We start from the raw sequence: 17,975 nt of genomic DNA on the forward strand, positions 1-17,975 counted from the left end.
TCTGCTCTTTCTTCACTGCAGAAACTTTGAGGAGTGAGATCGCTGCTAACAGAGAAGGTAACCCCTGACTTTACTCTCCACCTCTTCTGAAAACCTCTCTGAGGTTTAGTTTGGTGACTTGGTTCTTCTGTGCTCCTCAGCCTACATTAGCTGCATAACCACCAGGTTTGAAGATGAGCAATGCTACCAGATGTTCTCACAGCTGTTTGGTAAATGAAGTCTCTGATATTAGACTGTATTTCTGCTGGGAAATGAAGGAGAACCGAGATTCAGCTGCTTTTGTTTTTGTTGTTTCCAGGCCAGATCTTCAGGTCAGAAGGTGAGCAGCTTTTAAGGAAGATTCGTGAAGCTGGTAGAGTTTAATAGAGTTTAATGTGTTGATTTATAGAAGTTTAGAAACACACTATGTCCACAAATTTGAGGACACCCCATCTAAGATATGGATTTAGCTACACACACAGCTTGTCTAGTCTCTGTAGAGGAGAAGTACTGCCAATAGAATAGGACTCTCTGGAGCAGATCAGCATCATGACCCTATTGGCTCCATGCTGCCTAATGCCAGGCGTGGGCTAGAGGGGTATAAAGCCCCCCAGCATTGAGGAGGAATTGTGTTCTCTGGAATGATGGTGGAGGAGCTACATCCAGTACTTTTGGATTGGATGAGTTAGGGAATTGGGGATGATGAGGTGGGCTGGTGATCACAGCAATGCTCCTCCTCCAAAATCTAGTGGAAATTCTTCTTCTCTGGACAGTAGAGACAGTTACTCCAGCAAGCAGCTGTAGAGAGTTTCTGAGCTGGTTAGAGACCCAGTGCTTGCTAACTGTTGAGGATGTTTATGGACGGCGTTTATCTCTCCTAGGCCTCCTCGTCTGCTTGGTTAAGGAGATGATGTAGCAAAGGCCTGCTGCTTCCATGAACTCCACACGTCAACGCCTGAACGTTCAGCCTGATTATCATATGCACCAGTTTGATTAACATCATGGAAGCATGGAGTCATGTCTGGTTATACACTGGAGCTACGAGGCCTACATGCAGTCCTGTGAAAAAGTATTTGGCCCCAGTAAAGGTCACTGTGTCCAGTCTAAGTTTGCTTATGAGTTTTATTAATATTTCTCTCTTTCTGGTTTGATCTGCTTCTAAACATGCAGTAGAGGTCCCAGCACCCCAAGGCTTCACATGAGTCCTCGTGGACTCAAGGGCTGGCAGATGTGAGGAGTTGTGGGTTTGGTTGATTGAAAGCAGGGGGGCATTCACTTTTTCCAGTATCTAGTGAAAGTGCTTGAGTAGTGGGTCAGGCCCAGGCCCAGCCCTCCCTCTAAGAGACCTGCTGTGCGATCTGACACCAAGACTAATGTTAGCAGCAGATCCTTTAGTCCAAGATCCAAGTCCTGTAAGCTGTGAAGTGGGCGGGGCCTTTATGAGCATCAGTGAGCCTTAGATTACCATGATCTTGTCCTTCCTTGGGGCACTTTTGGTAGGTACTGACCACTGCATACCAGGAGGGAACACCCCTCAAGACCTAAAGCCTGATGTTCCGATGTTTTGACCCAAACATTGTCTAGAACCTCACAGTTTGGTTCTTGTCTCAGATTCTTATGCTTGCATGTGTGTGTGTGTGGAAACACACTGAACATGCTAGCATTTACATTGCACTGCATAATTAGCACACTACAGGCTGTATAAACTACCTCAGGGGGGCGCTATATGACACTAGGTGGAACAAACTGTAATTAAATGACCGTCTGTTCAGTATAAATGAAAGGAAGCCTGGGTTCGTCTTAAGGGTTTTTTTTTCTGTTGTACCGTACTCATACCAAACCACAGTTCGGACCAAACCGAATTTTTTTTGTGAACCGTTACGCCCCTAATCCCCCCCCTCAATTAAACGCTTGTGTTTTGAGTACAAAATAAAAGTGCACCAGGATTATCCTGTAAAATATATTTGACTTTGAATCATGCTTTTCCAGTTAGAGACATTACAGTGAACACAGTAAGGGTGGAGGTACAGAGCGCTGCAGGGAAAGCAAAGAATAATAAAAAAGACTTTCTCTAAAACCGTCCCGCAAACATTTCCACTCCGTCCGTTCAGAGAGAGAGATCTCCTGAGGATCCAAACTTTGGTCTCCTGATCGATCTTCCAGTCGTCCATCGTTCTCCAATAATGTACCAGATGACCCCTGCGTGCGGTAGCTCTAGGATTTATTTAAGGTACTAATATAAGTTCTCTTTATTATTTTAATAGGACATACACAACACTGCCAAAGCACAGAGACGGAGAGAGAACATAAGACCATGAGGACATGAGCAAAGACAGCAACACCAGCAAACAAACAAACAAACAACCAACAAACAAACAACACACACATACCAGTAGACATACACACAGCATACACACACACACACATACACACATCATGAATATATGAAGCTAATCAACAAAGCATCATACCTGGAGTAACTCTTGTCTTGGTAACTGCAGTAATTTCAGCAGAAGTAACCACAATAATAATAATCGGAACAGTAAATATTATCAATTAAAAGGCGGAATGAATTATGAATTATTATTATTATTATTATTATTATTATTATTACTATTACTATATATTTTTTTACACATTTATCAAGTCCATTGTCTTTTAAAATGAGTCAAAGCAAAGAGTCCCATCAGTCTGTGGGCTCCTGTCCAGTGCAACATCAAAGCCCGCCGGCTGGGGGGGTTAGTCCAGCCAGGGTCATCGTCTATTTAACGTAGAGCAAGAGGAAAGCTTGGTCCAGAGCGCTGGCAGCTCATGAGTGGGTGCAAAGTTTAAAGTTTTCAAAAATGAAAAGAAAAGAAAAAAACAAGGTTCTTATGCAGTAACACTTGGATCAGAATCATGAAGCATCTTCTCGCTTCTCGCGTCGATTTGCCCCAGGCAGGCGCACCAGAGTGGGAGGGGGGATGTGGAGGGGCAGTTGAACCTCAGTAAGAGTTTAAAACATCCATACAAATTCACGAAAGCTGGCCACACCTCAGGGCCAGGGTCAGAGGGTTGGCGCTGACCTCTATAGGCAGGTTTCAAAGCTGTGCAGCGGGCTGGGGGGACCAGGGTCGAGGGCAGGGGGGCGGGTCAGGTGGGCCCGGTTCTCTGCGGCGTTGTTGTTACAGTTGAGCGTGACCGGGAGGCTCTGCTGCCGGGTCGGGTAGCGTGACCGCGGGGGGCGCTGAGGAGGCAGCGAGGACGGCGGGAGGGGGCCGTGGCGGACGGCCACGCGAATGTGGTTGTGGTTGAACCTCTCGGACTCGTCGTCCACGTCCGTCTCATCGATCAGCGGGATGCTGTGGCCGGAGTCGGTGATGATGAATTCGGGATGAGCCTGGAAGTCGTGGATGGAGCTGCGGGACTCCGGCTTTTCCATGCCATCGTACAGCGAGCTACGGAAGGCTTTCACCACCCGGATCTACGGATCAACCGGGCAAGCGGGAGGAGGCCACGGAGCAGGAGGAGGAGGAGGAGGAGGAGGAGGAGGAGAAGCGAAGAGGGGTTCAAAGGGACAGAGAAGTGGAGAGACATGTTTAGTCCTCAAACCTGGCTGAATCTGGCTTAACCTGGCTGTGAATGAGCTCACATCTGCAAGACATTAACAATCAGTGTCCTCCGGAGCTACCGCTTTTGGTTCTGGAAGGTCAAAAGGTCACAGGCCTCCACGCTTACACTAATCAGTGCCCGTGAGCGAGATAAGGTTGTTTACAGTGGTCCTAAATGCTCGAGCTTAAGCCCAAATCAAACAAACAAAAAAGTGCTAAGTGTGGTCTGTCAAAGCAGCCTTAGCCCCCCTGGCGTCCCCCAGCGGATGTGTGTCCTGCTGGCTTTGGCTGAGTGTGTGTAAGGCACTTGGCAGTGTGACACTCGCGAAATAAGAAAAGAAAAGTAATATACATATGATAAACAACAACAACAACAAACAAACAAACAAACAAAGCAACATTAAACAGCCTGATGGAAAAAAACAACCAATAATTGCTTCCACTGTTGACGTACAAACATGCATCAGAAATCAGAACTACATGAAACAAATACACGCCCATTCAACCACCCCGTTACAGTGTACGCAGTACACACCATTACCGAATCCACCACACACACACACACACACACACACACACACACACAACATTCTGTGCTCAGCAGAGAATGAAATATACATGAAACACAGAGATGTACAACAACAACAACAACAACAAATACACAAATAAACAAATAAATACATGCATAATATTCACATACTGTTGGAGAAACCCTGTCGTACAGGACTGAACATTCGTTAAAGAACAGATTCCGTTAATTAGGTTAACGTTGGCTTCCTTTATTGATTGACATTCGTTTCTGGTCTAGGATGAGACGTCTGCTCCCGCGCTGTTATTAAACATAACTCAGATCTTTTACAGCGACGTTGGTGGAAAACTATCCCCACTCTCCCACCGCCGCCTCCACCCTCGACCTCCACCCTCCTTAATTAGCATTAAAAACCACATCAAAGGAGTGAATTCATGGGGCTTGTCATCCTCATGAAGCCTCCTGTAAGGGCGCTTGGCCCCCTTTCATGCACGGCATGCAAGCACAAGTCCATTTCCATCTTTGATTTGATCTCGTCGTTTGTGTGAGTGTGTGTGTGTGTGTTTAGGATGTCCGTGAAGCTTCTTTCTTGAAAAGCAGAGTGTGTGTGTGTGTGTGTGTATGTGTGTGAAAACAGCAGCAGCATGCACACAACAGGCAGCTTGACCTCCTCCAGATGCCTGCATATGCATGCACAGAGCACACACTTACATGTATATACACACACACAGCCGTACAGATACACATATACAGTATACACACAGCCATCCCAGCCCACAGCGGCCTGAGCGAGGCAACAGGACGAGAGAGGACACACACACACACACACACACACACTACAGGAGTTCAGGCGGTTGATTTGTTTTTCCAAAGAGCAGTTTGAGGATTTCTCTGAGGTTGTAAACGGTTCGAGTATAAGGCCCACAACTGTTGATAACCTGATGCTCAGTCAAAATAAAACAAACTGTGTGTGTGTGTGTGTGTGTGTGTGTGTGCGGGCATGCAAGTGTGTGTGTGTTAATTCCGTCTGATTTCACACTGATCTTTCATGTCAGGAGCTGAATGGAAAAACAGAACAGCAATTGTGTTTGAATAGCTCCGCCCAAACACAGAATGTTCCAACCAATCACAGTACACAGGGAGAGAGAGAGAGGGAGGGGCTTAACTTAATTAGATAATAACATAAACACAACTCAGGCTCGACGTTATCGCCAGCGATAACAAAAACATGCAGTTATTTGGTATTAATTGCTTTAAAACTCTTTAACACCCTTGATTTCAGAAGATGAATAAGCAGGTGTCTCAATACTTTTGTCCATATAGTGAACAGTGTTGATACTTGTAGTAGTGGTCCTGATTAGCCATAAACAATTGTTACATTTAAAGTAATTAAGCTCTGAATCTGCTGGGGTTTGTGTTTGCTTTTCTGTTAAGCCTGACATATAAGAAATTAAGATCATCCATAAAGATGTTTTTCTTTCTTTTATTTTAATGGAAAGTCTTTGGAGAGCAGAGAACACCCTGCCCTGTTATAATACAATGATGTAATAATTTAGCAACTAAATAATTTTTGTTAATGTTTTACAGATTAAACTGAATTTACAGAATAAAGCATTTGTAAGGATCAGGTAATGGCTATTTTAGGCCTGATCCAATTGTGATCCTTTGTTTTTACTGCTGTGCTCTAGCAGAACGCCCTCTGGGGTTTCAGCCGATACTGAGCATTATGGTAGTCGGATTGGACCAGGAATCAGGACATATATTATATATATATATATATATATATATATATATATATATATATATATATATATATATATGACTGCAGTTAAAATATATATACATTTAATTGTCGGAATTATTTAGAACCATATGTACAGATATTTAACATGCTAAGTTTCTGTAAAAGGAATGAAGGAATTGTTTGTTGAATTTCTTAAACTGTACATCTTCTGATTTATTTAATTTCATTTTGATTTATTGTTATTACAGCTGAGCACTGCAGGTCTATGTTTAGTAAACAAAAAGAAATTAACAGCAAAACAATCAAGAATTTCCTCTGAAACAACCAACCCAAGAGACAAACTGAGACAAACGTGATAACCATAATAATAATAATAACAATAATAATGGAGGAAACATCAAACAAATATACTGATATATTTGTTCAGAAGAAAAGAAGTGAAGACGTGACAGAACCGAGACAGAACTGACAAGCGTGACATTAACGTGAAAGACAGCGAGGAAAGAAGAGAAAAGAAAGGTTCATTTTAGAGAAAGAAGAACTGAAGGAACTGAAGGGGGCGATACTGACTAGATTAAGGCACAGATCAGAATGCTGCCACCTAGTGGAACAATTTAATCAGCAAAACAACTTTTACACAAATAAACAAATCTAAAATCAATCCTATAAATACTCTAACATGAAATACATGATCATAACTCATTAGAAATGAATCAAAACAGCAAACAAGGAGGAAAAGATTATTATTATGATCAGAAAATCAAGAAGAAGAAGAAAAGAAAGTCAAATGAAGATCAGTTTAGAACTCAGAGCCTGAAACAGAGAGAGAGAGAGAGAGAGAGAGAGAGAGAGGAGCTCTTAACCCATTAGAGGTCTTAGCTATTGCCGGCGATGATGGTCACGCTATAATTTTATGGGACATTTTAAGATGATCTAAATTTGATTTAAAAATGGCAAAAGTATGTGGACACCCAGTTCTCCTGCTTCTTCAGCATTTTCTCTGAAATCAGGGGTATTAGATAGGAGTTTGCCCTCCCCCCCTTCACCCCTTTGCTGCAATAACAGCCTCTACTATTTTTGAAATGGCTTTACACACTGCTGTGAGGAGTATTTGATTGCATTCAGCAATCATGTTGAATGATGATAGTTCTGCCACGCCAACTCAATACCCAAAGATACTGGTTAGAGCTCCATCACTCCACAGAACCCGACAGCCCTTCATACCCCACAGGGCCTTTATACCCCTCTAGCCCACGCTCTGCACTGGTGCACACAGTGACCTTAGCTGACCTCCCATACGTACAGGTGCTTCAGTTCGTCACGATCTACTGGTTAGTGCTGTATCTCAGCAAGGGGTGCACCTTAATGCAGCTGATTTCACTAATAAGAAGGGGTGTCCACATACTTTTGGCCATGTAACATATTGTTGGGTCTTGTTTTGTGACGATTTTTCATTTTTAACATCAAAACAAACAGAGAAACAGTCGCGGATGCTGTGCTGTTCAGTGTGTTATGAATGTTTTATGACGTAAATATAAATAAATCAAATTTACAGCAAAACAACAATAACTCTGCCCTTCTAAGGGTTAAGAACGTCTCAAAACCCAAAAGCTCAAACATCAGAGCCAGCAAGCATGCAACAGCAGGTTGCATGTGCTGCATGTGCTCCTAAACAGGACAAAGAAAAGGTCAGAAGATCTTATCAAAACCATCATGGGCTTATACTCGTCAGTTTACAACCGCCCCTCGGCTCACAGCGCTTTCTTATGCACGTCTGGGTCAGCGGGTTCGAACTCGCCCAAAATCACTCCGAAAAACTACCCAGCACTCTGGAAATGGCGTGCGAGACATTACGCATCTCCTCACGACTGAAATAAAAGCGCATGAAGCTCTTTCACATGAATGAGCGAGAGGGGGGGGGGGGTGAAAAGAGTGCGTGAGAGCGAGAGCGAGAGCGAGAGAGCGAGAGGTACAATAAGGCTTGAGGAGAAATTAAGGCAGCTGAAAGGAAAAGCAGCAAAGCAAAGGAATCCAGCCTGAGGATGATGAGGTAGTGGTGGAGGGACACGAGTGGAAACACAGCCAGTGGACAAGTGAGAGCACAGAGCGGAAATGGACAGAGCGAGAGAGCACGCGAGAGAGAGAGAGAGAGAGAGAGAGAGAGAGAGAGAGAGAGAGAGAGAAAGAGAGGGAGAGAGAGAGAGAGAGGTCAGAGAGGTCAGAGTGCCCCCTGTATCAGTACTGTCTAACCTGACCTTGCTGACTTTCTGCAAGCTCTCAGAAAAGCCCAAATTCATTCTTATACAACTGTTTTCCAATCTCTCTATATCTGTTACAAATGACTGATAAGGCTGATATATGTAAATGACTGATGTTCTGATTGGCTACCATATTCGATAAGCACTCAGAGCTAAAAAGAGAAAAAGAGAACTCCTGAGTGGAATAAACCGGGGCTACACTGCTGTAGACTGAATAGGCGGGGCTAAACTGCTCTAAGCTCAGTGGGTGGGGTTACACTGCTGTAGGCTGAATAGGCGGGGCTAAACTGCTCTAAGCTCAGTGGGTGGGGTTACACTGCTGTAGGCTGAATAGGCGGGGCTAAATTGTGGTAGGATGAATAGGTGGAGCTAAATTCTGTTAGGATAAATGGGTGGGGCTAATCTGCTGTAGGGCTGAGTGGGCAGGGCTACATTGTGTTATGATGAATGGGTGGGGCCAAACTGTGCTAAGCTAAATGGGTGGGGCTAAATTCTGTTAGGCTAAATGGGTGGGGCTAAATCATGTTAGGCTAAATGGGTGGGGCTATGCTGCTGTTGGGCTGAATGGGCGGGGCTAAACTGCTATAGGCTGAATCTTAGGCAGCCTTCTAGGTGTGGGGTAGTCATAGTTCACAAAATCTGCTCCTAGTCAGCCTAGTCAGCAAGGGCTAGTCAACCAAGAGCTACTGAGTGAGGCTTACTGACCAAAGACTAGTCGGTTCTGTGAGACCTAATCGGTCAGCAAATGCTTCTCTGTGAATCACAGTCAGTGAGGGCTAGTTCACGAGGGCTCCTCTGTGAGGGCTTGAGGGTGAGGCCTAGTCAGCGAGGGCTAGTCTTAGAGGCCTAGTCAGCAGGGGCTTATCAGTGAAGCCTAGTTAGCAAGGGCTCCTCTGTTAGGGATCCCTGACCAACTGAAACCAGTACTGAAGCAGAGGGCTAAGCTCTCTCTCTCTCGCTCTCTCTCTCTCTTTTATTTGCTCTCTGTCTCGCTCACATTCAGCAGCCGAATCACAATTTGAAGGCAGGTCATAAAGCTTGTGTGTGTAACTGCTGTGTGTGTATGAGAGTGTGTGTGTCTCTGTGTGTGTGTGTAGGTCAGACATCTTCGTTGCGTGAGTGCAGCGGCTCTGTGCCGTTTACAGTGTTTTGGAACTCACTCCCGGGGGCACCAGTTGCATTGGCAGGAGATAGAACTAGGTGTGTGGGACTAGAAATATTGGTTACGTCATGGAGCTGGCTCAGCACGGACGAGCGGCGCCTCACTGCACCCTGAAACGAACCACTTCTCTTGAAGGTGCTCACTACCTCCATCTGCAGGAGAGAGAGAGAAGCACATCACACACACACAAACACACACGCTCAGATGAGCACAGTGGAAATGAAGTGGGACGAAATAATGAAAACACATGAGAGGAGACATTTCAGGCACGTCTTTGTGAGGGAGTGTGTGAAGGTGTGGTTTTCTCCAGCTCTTTAAACGGCTCGTATCCTATATATCTCATTTTCACTGATGTTCCTTCTGTATTTCCTCTTTTTACACTTGTTTTCTTACTGTGCCTTTTACATTTAAATATGCAAATGACCTCTGTTCTTGTTGGTTGCCTCATTCAAACTGCTGTAGGCTGAATTAGTGGGGTTAAACAGCTGTAGGCCAAATAGAAATGGTCTTAAATGGTCTAGACTAAATAGGAGGGGCTTAAATCATGTAGGCTGAATAGATAGGGCTAAACAGCTATAGGATAAATGGGTGGGGCTAAATTTCTGTAGACTGAATGGGTGGCCTAAACTGCTGTAGGCTAAGCAGGAGGGGCTCAAATTCTGTATGCTAAATGGGTGGGGCTAAACAGCTATGAGCTGTATGGGTGGGGCTAAACTGCTATGGGCTGAATGGGTCAGGCTAAACTGCTGTAGGCTAAGCAGGAGGGGCTTAAATGACGTATGCTGAATGGATGGGGCTAAACAGCTATGTGTTGTATGGGTGGGGCTAAACTGCTGTAGGCTAAACAGGAGGGGCTTAAAATATGTATGCTGTATGGGTGGGGCTAAACAGCTATTGGTTAAATGGGTCGGGCTAAACTGCTGTAGGTTAAGCAGGAGGGGCTTAAATGATGTATGCTGTATGGTTGGGGCTAAACTGCTGTAGGCTAAGCAGGAGGGGCTTAAATTATGTTTTCTGAATGGGTGGGGCTAAACAGCTATGGGATGAATGGGTGTGGCTAAACTGCTATAGGCTAAGCAGGAGGGGCTTAAAATGATGTATGATGTGTGGGTGGGGCTAAACTGCTGTAGGCTGATTTGGAAAGATTAACAACTGAATGGGTGGGGCTAAACTGCTGTATAGGCTAAATAGGATAGGCTTTAAGTGATGTAGTCTAAATGGGTGGGGCTAAACTGGGCTAGCTGGAATGAGCTCTCCTAAACTACTGTAGGCTGAATGGGTGGAGTCAAACTGTTGTAGGCTAAAAGGGCTGAGCTAAACAGTATACGTTGAATGGGTGTAGCTAAACTCCTGTAGGCTAAACTGCATCAAAACTCATGATGAAATCACAACTTTACAGCGTGTTTATACTACATACAGTTCTAATATTAAAGCCAGGAAAGTGCTTCCTTTCTGTGATATGAGCCCTTTAAAGACCAAGTGTTTGTAGAAAGTGAGCTCTTGCAGATGAAGCAGCGCTCTCATAGCCCCATACAGTATCATCACAATAATAATAATCATTAAAAAAGCAAAGGTAGCAGCGATGAGAATAGTTACCAGCACACAACGCACCCAGAGTCAGAAAGAAACCAAAAGGAGAGAAATAAAGGAGATGGAGAGTTGAGTGAGCAGAGAGAAGAGAGCGCAAACAAACCAGATCTACAAGTGACGTCATCAGTTCACATCACTTTGAGTAAAGAAGACATAGAGAAAGGAAAAGCAGCTACAGGCTACAAGTCTTTAAGAAGATTTACCAGGTAAACATCCGCATAATTACCCGCGCGATCAAACATCTCTCCAACCTGAGAGCCAGGAAACCCCACCTTTACCTGAGTTTGGATGCGGTTCAGTCCTCTGAACCACAGGATTTGTCCCCGTCTCAGTTCTCGCTCCGCATGGTCAATTTCCTCCTCATCCTCCGCCAAATCTTCATCCATGATGTCATCAGGTGCCGGCCCATGCCCCGCCTCCTTCAAGCACTTCAGCTGGCTTGTTGGCACCGAGGCGATCAGCTATAAACACAAACATATAAACAAGCTCATAAAATAGGATAGGCTTTAAATTATGTAGTGTACGTGGGTGGGGCTAAACTGATATTGGCTAAATAGGCAGAGCTCTATTTTTGTAGACTGGGGCTAAACTGGGCTAGCTGGAATGAGCTCTCCTAAACTACTGTAGGCTGAATGGGTGGAGTCAAACTGTTGTAGGCTAAATGGGCTGAGCTAAACAGTATACGTTGAATGGGTGGAGCTAAACTCCTGTAGGCTAAACTGCATCAGAACTCACAACTATTATAACAGTTTACATTAAATTAAAAAGTTATTTAATTAATTAATGTAATCTACATCACAGCTTCATTAATAATTTATATTAATATTATGTCAGTGCTATTATATAATATATATGGTTAGTAGGTCAGTATTAAATCATAGAGCAGCAATAATAGTGAGTACTACCTGACCCCAGAGCAGCTCTCCGAGTCCAACAAACAGACACCACAGCCACTGCTCCACGTTCAGAGGTGCACAGCTAAAGGGCTTCCCTCCAAACTGCACAATCACTATCTACACACACACACACACACGTGGAGTTAGCCATTGTAATGATATATATATATATATATAATGTGCAGTGATATGCATCACTACTGTCAGTAACGCAGGTCTATTCTATTCTATAAAGCTTAACTGAGAAGATGGCAGAAGAGGAATGAGGTAAGGGTGTGATGAAGTGCACCTGTATGGCAAATGTTCCAAGCACGATGGTGCAGAAGATGGGGTTAGCGAAGATCCCGTCGAAAACGTTCCTCTCTCCGTGGATCTTGCGAGCATTTATTTCATTGAAGAGCTGCATGAGGACGAAGGTGTTGAAGATGATGGTGTAGTGTTCAGATGGGGGAGCGTGCAGAGGAGCCTCCCGACCACTGTCTATATCAAAGATCTGCTCACCTGCGGAGGACAGAGAGCGAGCAGGTGCATTACTTATACAGGGAAGGAGCTACAGCCATTTCTGTCATTACACTACTATCCTTTATGGTAAAGCTACACCCATTTCTATTGTTATACTACACATATTTCCACGGTTACACTACACCTAATTCCATGGTTACACTACACCTAATTCCATGGTTACACTACACCTATTTCCACATTCCACTACACCTAATTCCATGGTTACACTACACCTATTTCCACGGTTACACTACACCCATTTCTTTGGTTACCATAACCTTTTCCACGGTTACACTACACCCATTTCCATGGTTATGCCACACCCATTTCTATGGTTATTATAACCTTTTATAGTTATGCTACACCTATTTCCATGGATATGAAAGACCCATTTCTATGGTTATCAAAACATCTGCTTACATGGTCCTGTTGCACCAATTTCTATTAGTTAGTCTGTTAGTGTAGCCTATTTCCATAGTTTTGCTACATTTATGTCCATGGTTTCCCATTTCCATGGTTATGACACCAATTTTCATTGATATGAAAGACCCATTTCTATGGTTAACATAACCTTATCCATGATTAAGCTACATCTATTTCCATGGTTACACTACACCCATTTTCATGGATATGAAAGACCTATTTCTATGGTTACCATAACCTTTTCCATCCGTTTCATCTGCTTACATGGTTCTGTTGCTCCAATTTCTATTGTTAGTGTAGCCTATTTCCATAGTTTTACTATGACCATTTCCATGGTTTCCATGGACAGTGCACCCGTGTCTCGGGTTGTGAGAAAGTCTGACATATAACAACTAACCAGCATAATCTGAAGATCATCTGATGGGAGGAGACTGTGTCCAGTCAGAGAAACTGTTACAGTCCAACTCCACCCCCCACCCAACCCACACTACAGCCTCTGCTCTCAGCCTCATACCAACAAACAGCAGTGTGAAGATGATGACGAGCTGATACACTCCGTGGCCCATGATGTTCTTCATCATGGTTCTGGAGATAAGCGGGTTGTTTCGGCCGTATGGTTTCCGCAGCAGCAGAGCTTCAGTGGGCGGCTCGGTGGCCAGAGCCAGAGATGCAAACGTGTCCATGATGAGGTTCACCCATAACATCTGTACAGCCTTCAGAGGAGAGTCCTACACACACACACACACACACACACACACACACACACACAATTAAGATTAAGAATCATATTAAAGGTTTTCCCTCATAGAGCACAACCATTTACCCATTAAACCATTCACATGATTAAAGAACCCTTAAGGAAAAACCCCATGGGTTCTTCACATCATCCTGTCATTCCTTTGCGTATGATGGTGGAGCTGTGGAACACTGCAACGTTTATGTAACTGCATGAAGATAGGAAACACATTCTGGGGCTCCAGAGAGGCCCAACAGTGCTGGCTCTGTCATCAGGAGGTTGCAGGTTCTGTCCCTGGTGATGCCACAGCCATCTGTCAGTGTCTGGGAATTACAGTGAGCATAACTGTCCTCTCTCTCTCTCTGTCTCTCTCTCTGTCTCTCTCTCTCTCTCTCTCTATCGTGTGCTGAGGGGGTTCTAGATAGTTGGGGGACTGGGAATGGGACAAATTTGGGGTCTATCAAGGTCCATTAAGCACCTCTGAATGTAACTCGAGTGATTTTCTGATTGGCTCCGAAAATGAAGCAGCACATCAATGCAAGATGTAAACAGCCAGTGTGTGTATTTAGCACTTTGTGGGGACCAAATCTCCCTAAGCCTGAGTGTGGTTTGGGGGATGTGGATCTGGCTGCTCTCCACAAGGACATACTGTTGTACTTTTCCCACATAAAATTCTGCCTTAGTGAGTCTTTGTGTGTGTGTGTGTGTATGTATGTGTGAGAGCTATACCTGAGTAATGCAGGCTCCAGTGAAGGCCACTATAACGGCCACCACGTTAACAGTGAGCTGAAACTGGAGGAACTTGGAGATGCTGTCGTAAACGTTACGGCCCCACATCACCGCCTTCACTATGCTGGAGAAGTTATCGTCCGTCAGGATGATGTCCGATGCTTCCTTCGCCACATCTGTGCCAGCAATACCCTGTGTGCGAACACACACACACACACACACACACACACACAAAACATTACGTTTACAGTGGCACACACCCTGTGATTAATCACAGGTGGACCATCAGATTTACCTTTACATTAAGAACCAGTAACGCCACGGCGACCCAAGGGTTATCAGGGTTTTACTGTTTCAGAGATATCTTGCTCCTCCACTCTGTCCTCACTTGCTCGCAGTCAACTGATTAAGCTCATATTTAAAGGCTCATTCTGACCCGTCTGGGTTGGGCATGCAGGGTGGAGGTCTACCTGTGCTGTAGGTACGAGGCAGGGATGTTTCTCACCATGGCGAATCCCACATCAGCTTTCTTCAGAGCTGGACCATCATTAGTGCCGTCTCCGGTTACTGCAACCACCTGCCTCTGCTCGCAGATAGTACTGTCTATGATCCCTACGCACACACACACACACACACACATATATATATATATATAAACAATGTCAGTCAGACTGCTTGTATACAGTTAATGTGTAGCATTCTTTGCAGTTTACACTATATATCCAAATGTTTGTGGACGCTGCTTCTAATGAATACATTCAGCAACGTTAGGGTGCACCTATTGCTGACACAGACATGCAAATGCACACACACACATACAACCTGTCTAGTCCCTGTAGAGAAGTGATCATCATCCAACATCCTGACCTCACTAATGTTCTTGTCACTGAATGCAATCAAATTCTCACAGCAATGCTCCTCCAAAATCTAGCAGAGTCTAGCAAGTCTTCTTCCCTGGACAGTAGAAACAGTTATTCCAACAAAAGCAGGAGAAACTCTTAATACCCTTGAATGAGCAGGTGTCCCAATACTTTTGTCTAGGATTGTTTTATTATAACAGTATCTAAGTATTTAAGTATAATAGTGTACATTTCTGTTTTTTTTCCAGAATGAGAAACAAGGCTACTGTTGTGTTCATCCTAACAGCCTTCTAAAACGCACTGTTCTCTCCCACTAGATGGCGCTGTTTCTTTCAGGGAAGAGCACAGCCCGAGCAGTAATGTGGACCTCACCTTCCACCCATATTAAATCAGCACAGTAAAGCCTCCTTTCTGAAGTGTGGGAGCGTCAGCCTGCCTTAGGTGTCCCACAAGAGAATTCCAGAGTTTACAGGTGTGTGAGGATGTAGCTATTCATGTGTGTGTGTGTGAGAGAGAGAGAGGGAGAGAGAGCATGAGTTTACCTTTGACCAGTGTGTGTTTGTCTGTGGGAGAGGAGCGAGCCAGGACTCTGAGTTTGGGCCATATTTTATCGATCCGTTCCTGCTCCACCTGAAGGAAGAGACATTTAGCATTAATGACACACACACACACACACACACACACACACACACACACACACTGAATATACATATTCATAAATACTGAAGAAAAGCAGATTTACAGGAGGAGAAAACCCTTCTATACTTTCCAAGATAGTCAGTAGAAAAAGCTTTGAATCCAGGTCATTTTGGAGCATTTCTATTGGTCCAATAATCATGAAATTCTGATTCTGATGAATTAAAGAACAGGTGGAATTTCCATGCATTTTCCTTGCATACTCCATATTATCATCTTCCACCTCATCATCCCCAACTCATCCCAACCAAAAGTACTGGATGGAGCTCCTCCACCATCACTCCAGAGAACACAGTTCTTCCACTGCTCCACAGCTCCTCAATGCTGGGGGGCTTTACACCCCTCTAGTCCACGCCTGGCATTAGGCAGCAAGGAGCCAATAGGGTCATGATGTTGATCTGCTACAGAGAGTCCTATTCTATTGGCAGTACTTCTTCTCTACAGGGACTAGACAAGCTGTCAAATCCCAGTCAAATTAGTACAAACCCTAAAAACATGTTTTCATGTCTTCAGAAGCACACAGTCCTAATTAAAAAGATGATCATCAGATGAAAATCAGAGTATTAAATTAAATAAACTAAACAGACGTACCTCTCCTTTCTCGTTTCTGATTCGCCGGTTGAAGTCCTTCCCCTCCATGCACAGGAAGTCGTCCCCGGCGTGGATGATGCCACACTTGGCGGCGATGGCACGAGCCGTGTTGATGTTGTCACCCGTTACCATGCGCACAGTGATGCCCGCACGCTGGCACTTCCTGATGGCTTCTGGAACCTGATTGGATGGCAATAGACGAGCCTTATTGCATGCAGCCAATGAGAAGCTACTGGGAGAGGCCCAACTGCAGCATTCCAGCAGACCTGCGGCGCGTTACGACTTTTAAACATTAACTTTAAATCACGAGTCACATGATTTCCTTACTTTTCATTCATGACTTAAGCCACCCTGATTCATGTGACAGACATGACATCACTCCTAAAACACAGTACTGATTAAACATAGTACTGATTAAACATAGTACTGATAAAACACAGTACTGATTCAACACAGTACTGATTAAACATAGTACTGATAAAACACAGTACTGATTAAACATAGTACTGATAAAACACAGTACTGATTAAACATAGTACTGATAAAACACAGTACTGATTAAACATAGTACTGATAAAACACAGTACTGATTAAACATAGTACTGATAAAACACAGTACTGATTCAACACAGTACTGATTAAACACAATACTGATTAAACACAGTACTGATTAAACATAGTACTGATTAAACACAATACTGATTAAACATAGTACTGATTAAACACAGTACTGATTAAACACAGTACTGATTAAACACAGTACTGATTAAACATAGTACTGATTAAACACAGTACTGATTAAACACAGTACTGATTAAACATAGTACTGATAAAACACAGTACTGATTAAACACAGTACTGATTAAACACAGTACTGATTAAACATAGTACTGATTAAACACAGTACTGATTCAACACAGTACTGATTAAACACAATACTGATTAAACACAGTACTGATTAAACATAGTACTGATTAAACACAGTACTGATTAAACACAGTACTGATTAAACATAGTACTGATAAAACACAGTACTGATTAAACATAGTACTGATAAAACACAGTACAGATTAAACACAGTACTGATAAAACACAGTACTATTAAACACAGTACTGATTAAACACAGTACTGATTCAACACAATACTGATTAAACACAGTACTGATTAAAGTACTCCTAAAACACAGTACTGATTAAACACAGTACTGATTAAACATAGTACTGATTAAACACAGCACTGATTAAACACAGTACTGATAAAACACAGTACTGATTAAACACAGTACTGATCAAACATAGTACTGATTAAACACAGTACTGATTAAACACAGTACTGATAAAACACAGTACTGATTAAACACAGTACTGATAAAACACAGTACTGATTAAACACAGTACTGATCAAACATAGTACTGATTAAACACAATACTGATTAAACATAGTACTGATTAAACACAGTACTGATTAAACACAGTACTGATAAAACACAGTACTGATTAAACACAGTACTGATCAAACATAGTACTGATTAAACACAATACTGATTAAACATAGTACTGATTAAACACAGTACTGATTAAACACAATACTGATTAAACACAGTACTGATAAAACACAGTACTGATTAAACATAGTACTGATTAAACATAGTACTGATAAAACACAGTACTGATAAAACATAGTACTG

At 43.4% G+C, this 17,975-nt stretch overlaps 1 protein-coding gene across 2 annotated transcripts in view; it reads right to left on the minus strand.

Moving 5' to 3' along the window:
- Positions 1–417: 417 nt before the first annotated feature.
- atp2b3a (ATPase plasma membrane Ca2+ transporting 3a) overlaps positions 418–17,975 on the minus strand; it is a 47,814-nt gene continuing 30,256 nt past the window's right edge. The window contains exons 13-22 of one of the 2 annotated variants that reach the window (XM_072681249.1): positions 16,288–16,467; positions 15,543–15,630; positions 14,646–14,752; positions 14,141–14,332; positions 13,190–13,403; positions 12,038–12,249; positions 11,758–11,865; positions 11,131–11,313; positions 9,328–9,414; positions 418–3,442 (exon numbers count right to left, since the gene is read on the minus strand). In XM_072681249.1, the coding sequence (XP_072537350.1) occupies positions 3,047–3,442; positions 9,328–9,414; positions 11,131–11,313; positions 11,758–11,865; positions 12,038–12,249; positions 13,190–13,403; positions 14,141–14,332; positions 14,646–14,752; positions 15,543–15,630; positions 16,288–16,467 (1,767 nt within the window). In that variant the 3' untranslated portion in view covers positions 418–3,046. The remainder of the gene's footprint in view (positions 3,443–9,327; positions 9,415–11,130; positions 11,314–11,757; positions 11,866–12,037; positions 12,250–13,189; positions 13,404–14,140; positions 14,333–14,645; positions 14,753–15,542; positions 15,631–16,287; positions 16,468–17,975) is intronic. The other variant, XM_072681250.1, reaches the window with a different exon arrangement.

Source organism: Salminus brasiliensis, chromosome 6 (assembly GCF_030463535.1).
Source record: "Salminus brasiliensis chromosome 6, fSalBra1.hap2, whole genome shotgun sequence".
Lineage (NCBI taxonomy): Eukaryota > Metazoa > Chordata > Actinopteri > Characiformes > Bryconidae > Salminus > Salminus brasiliensis.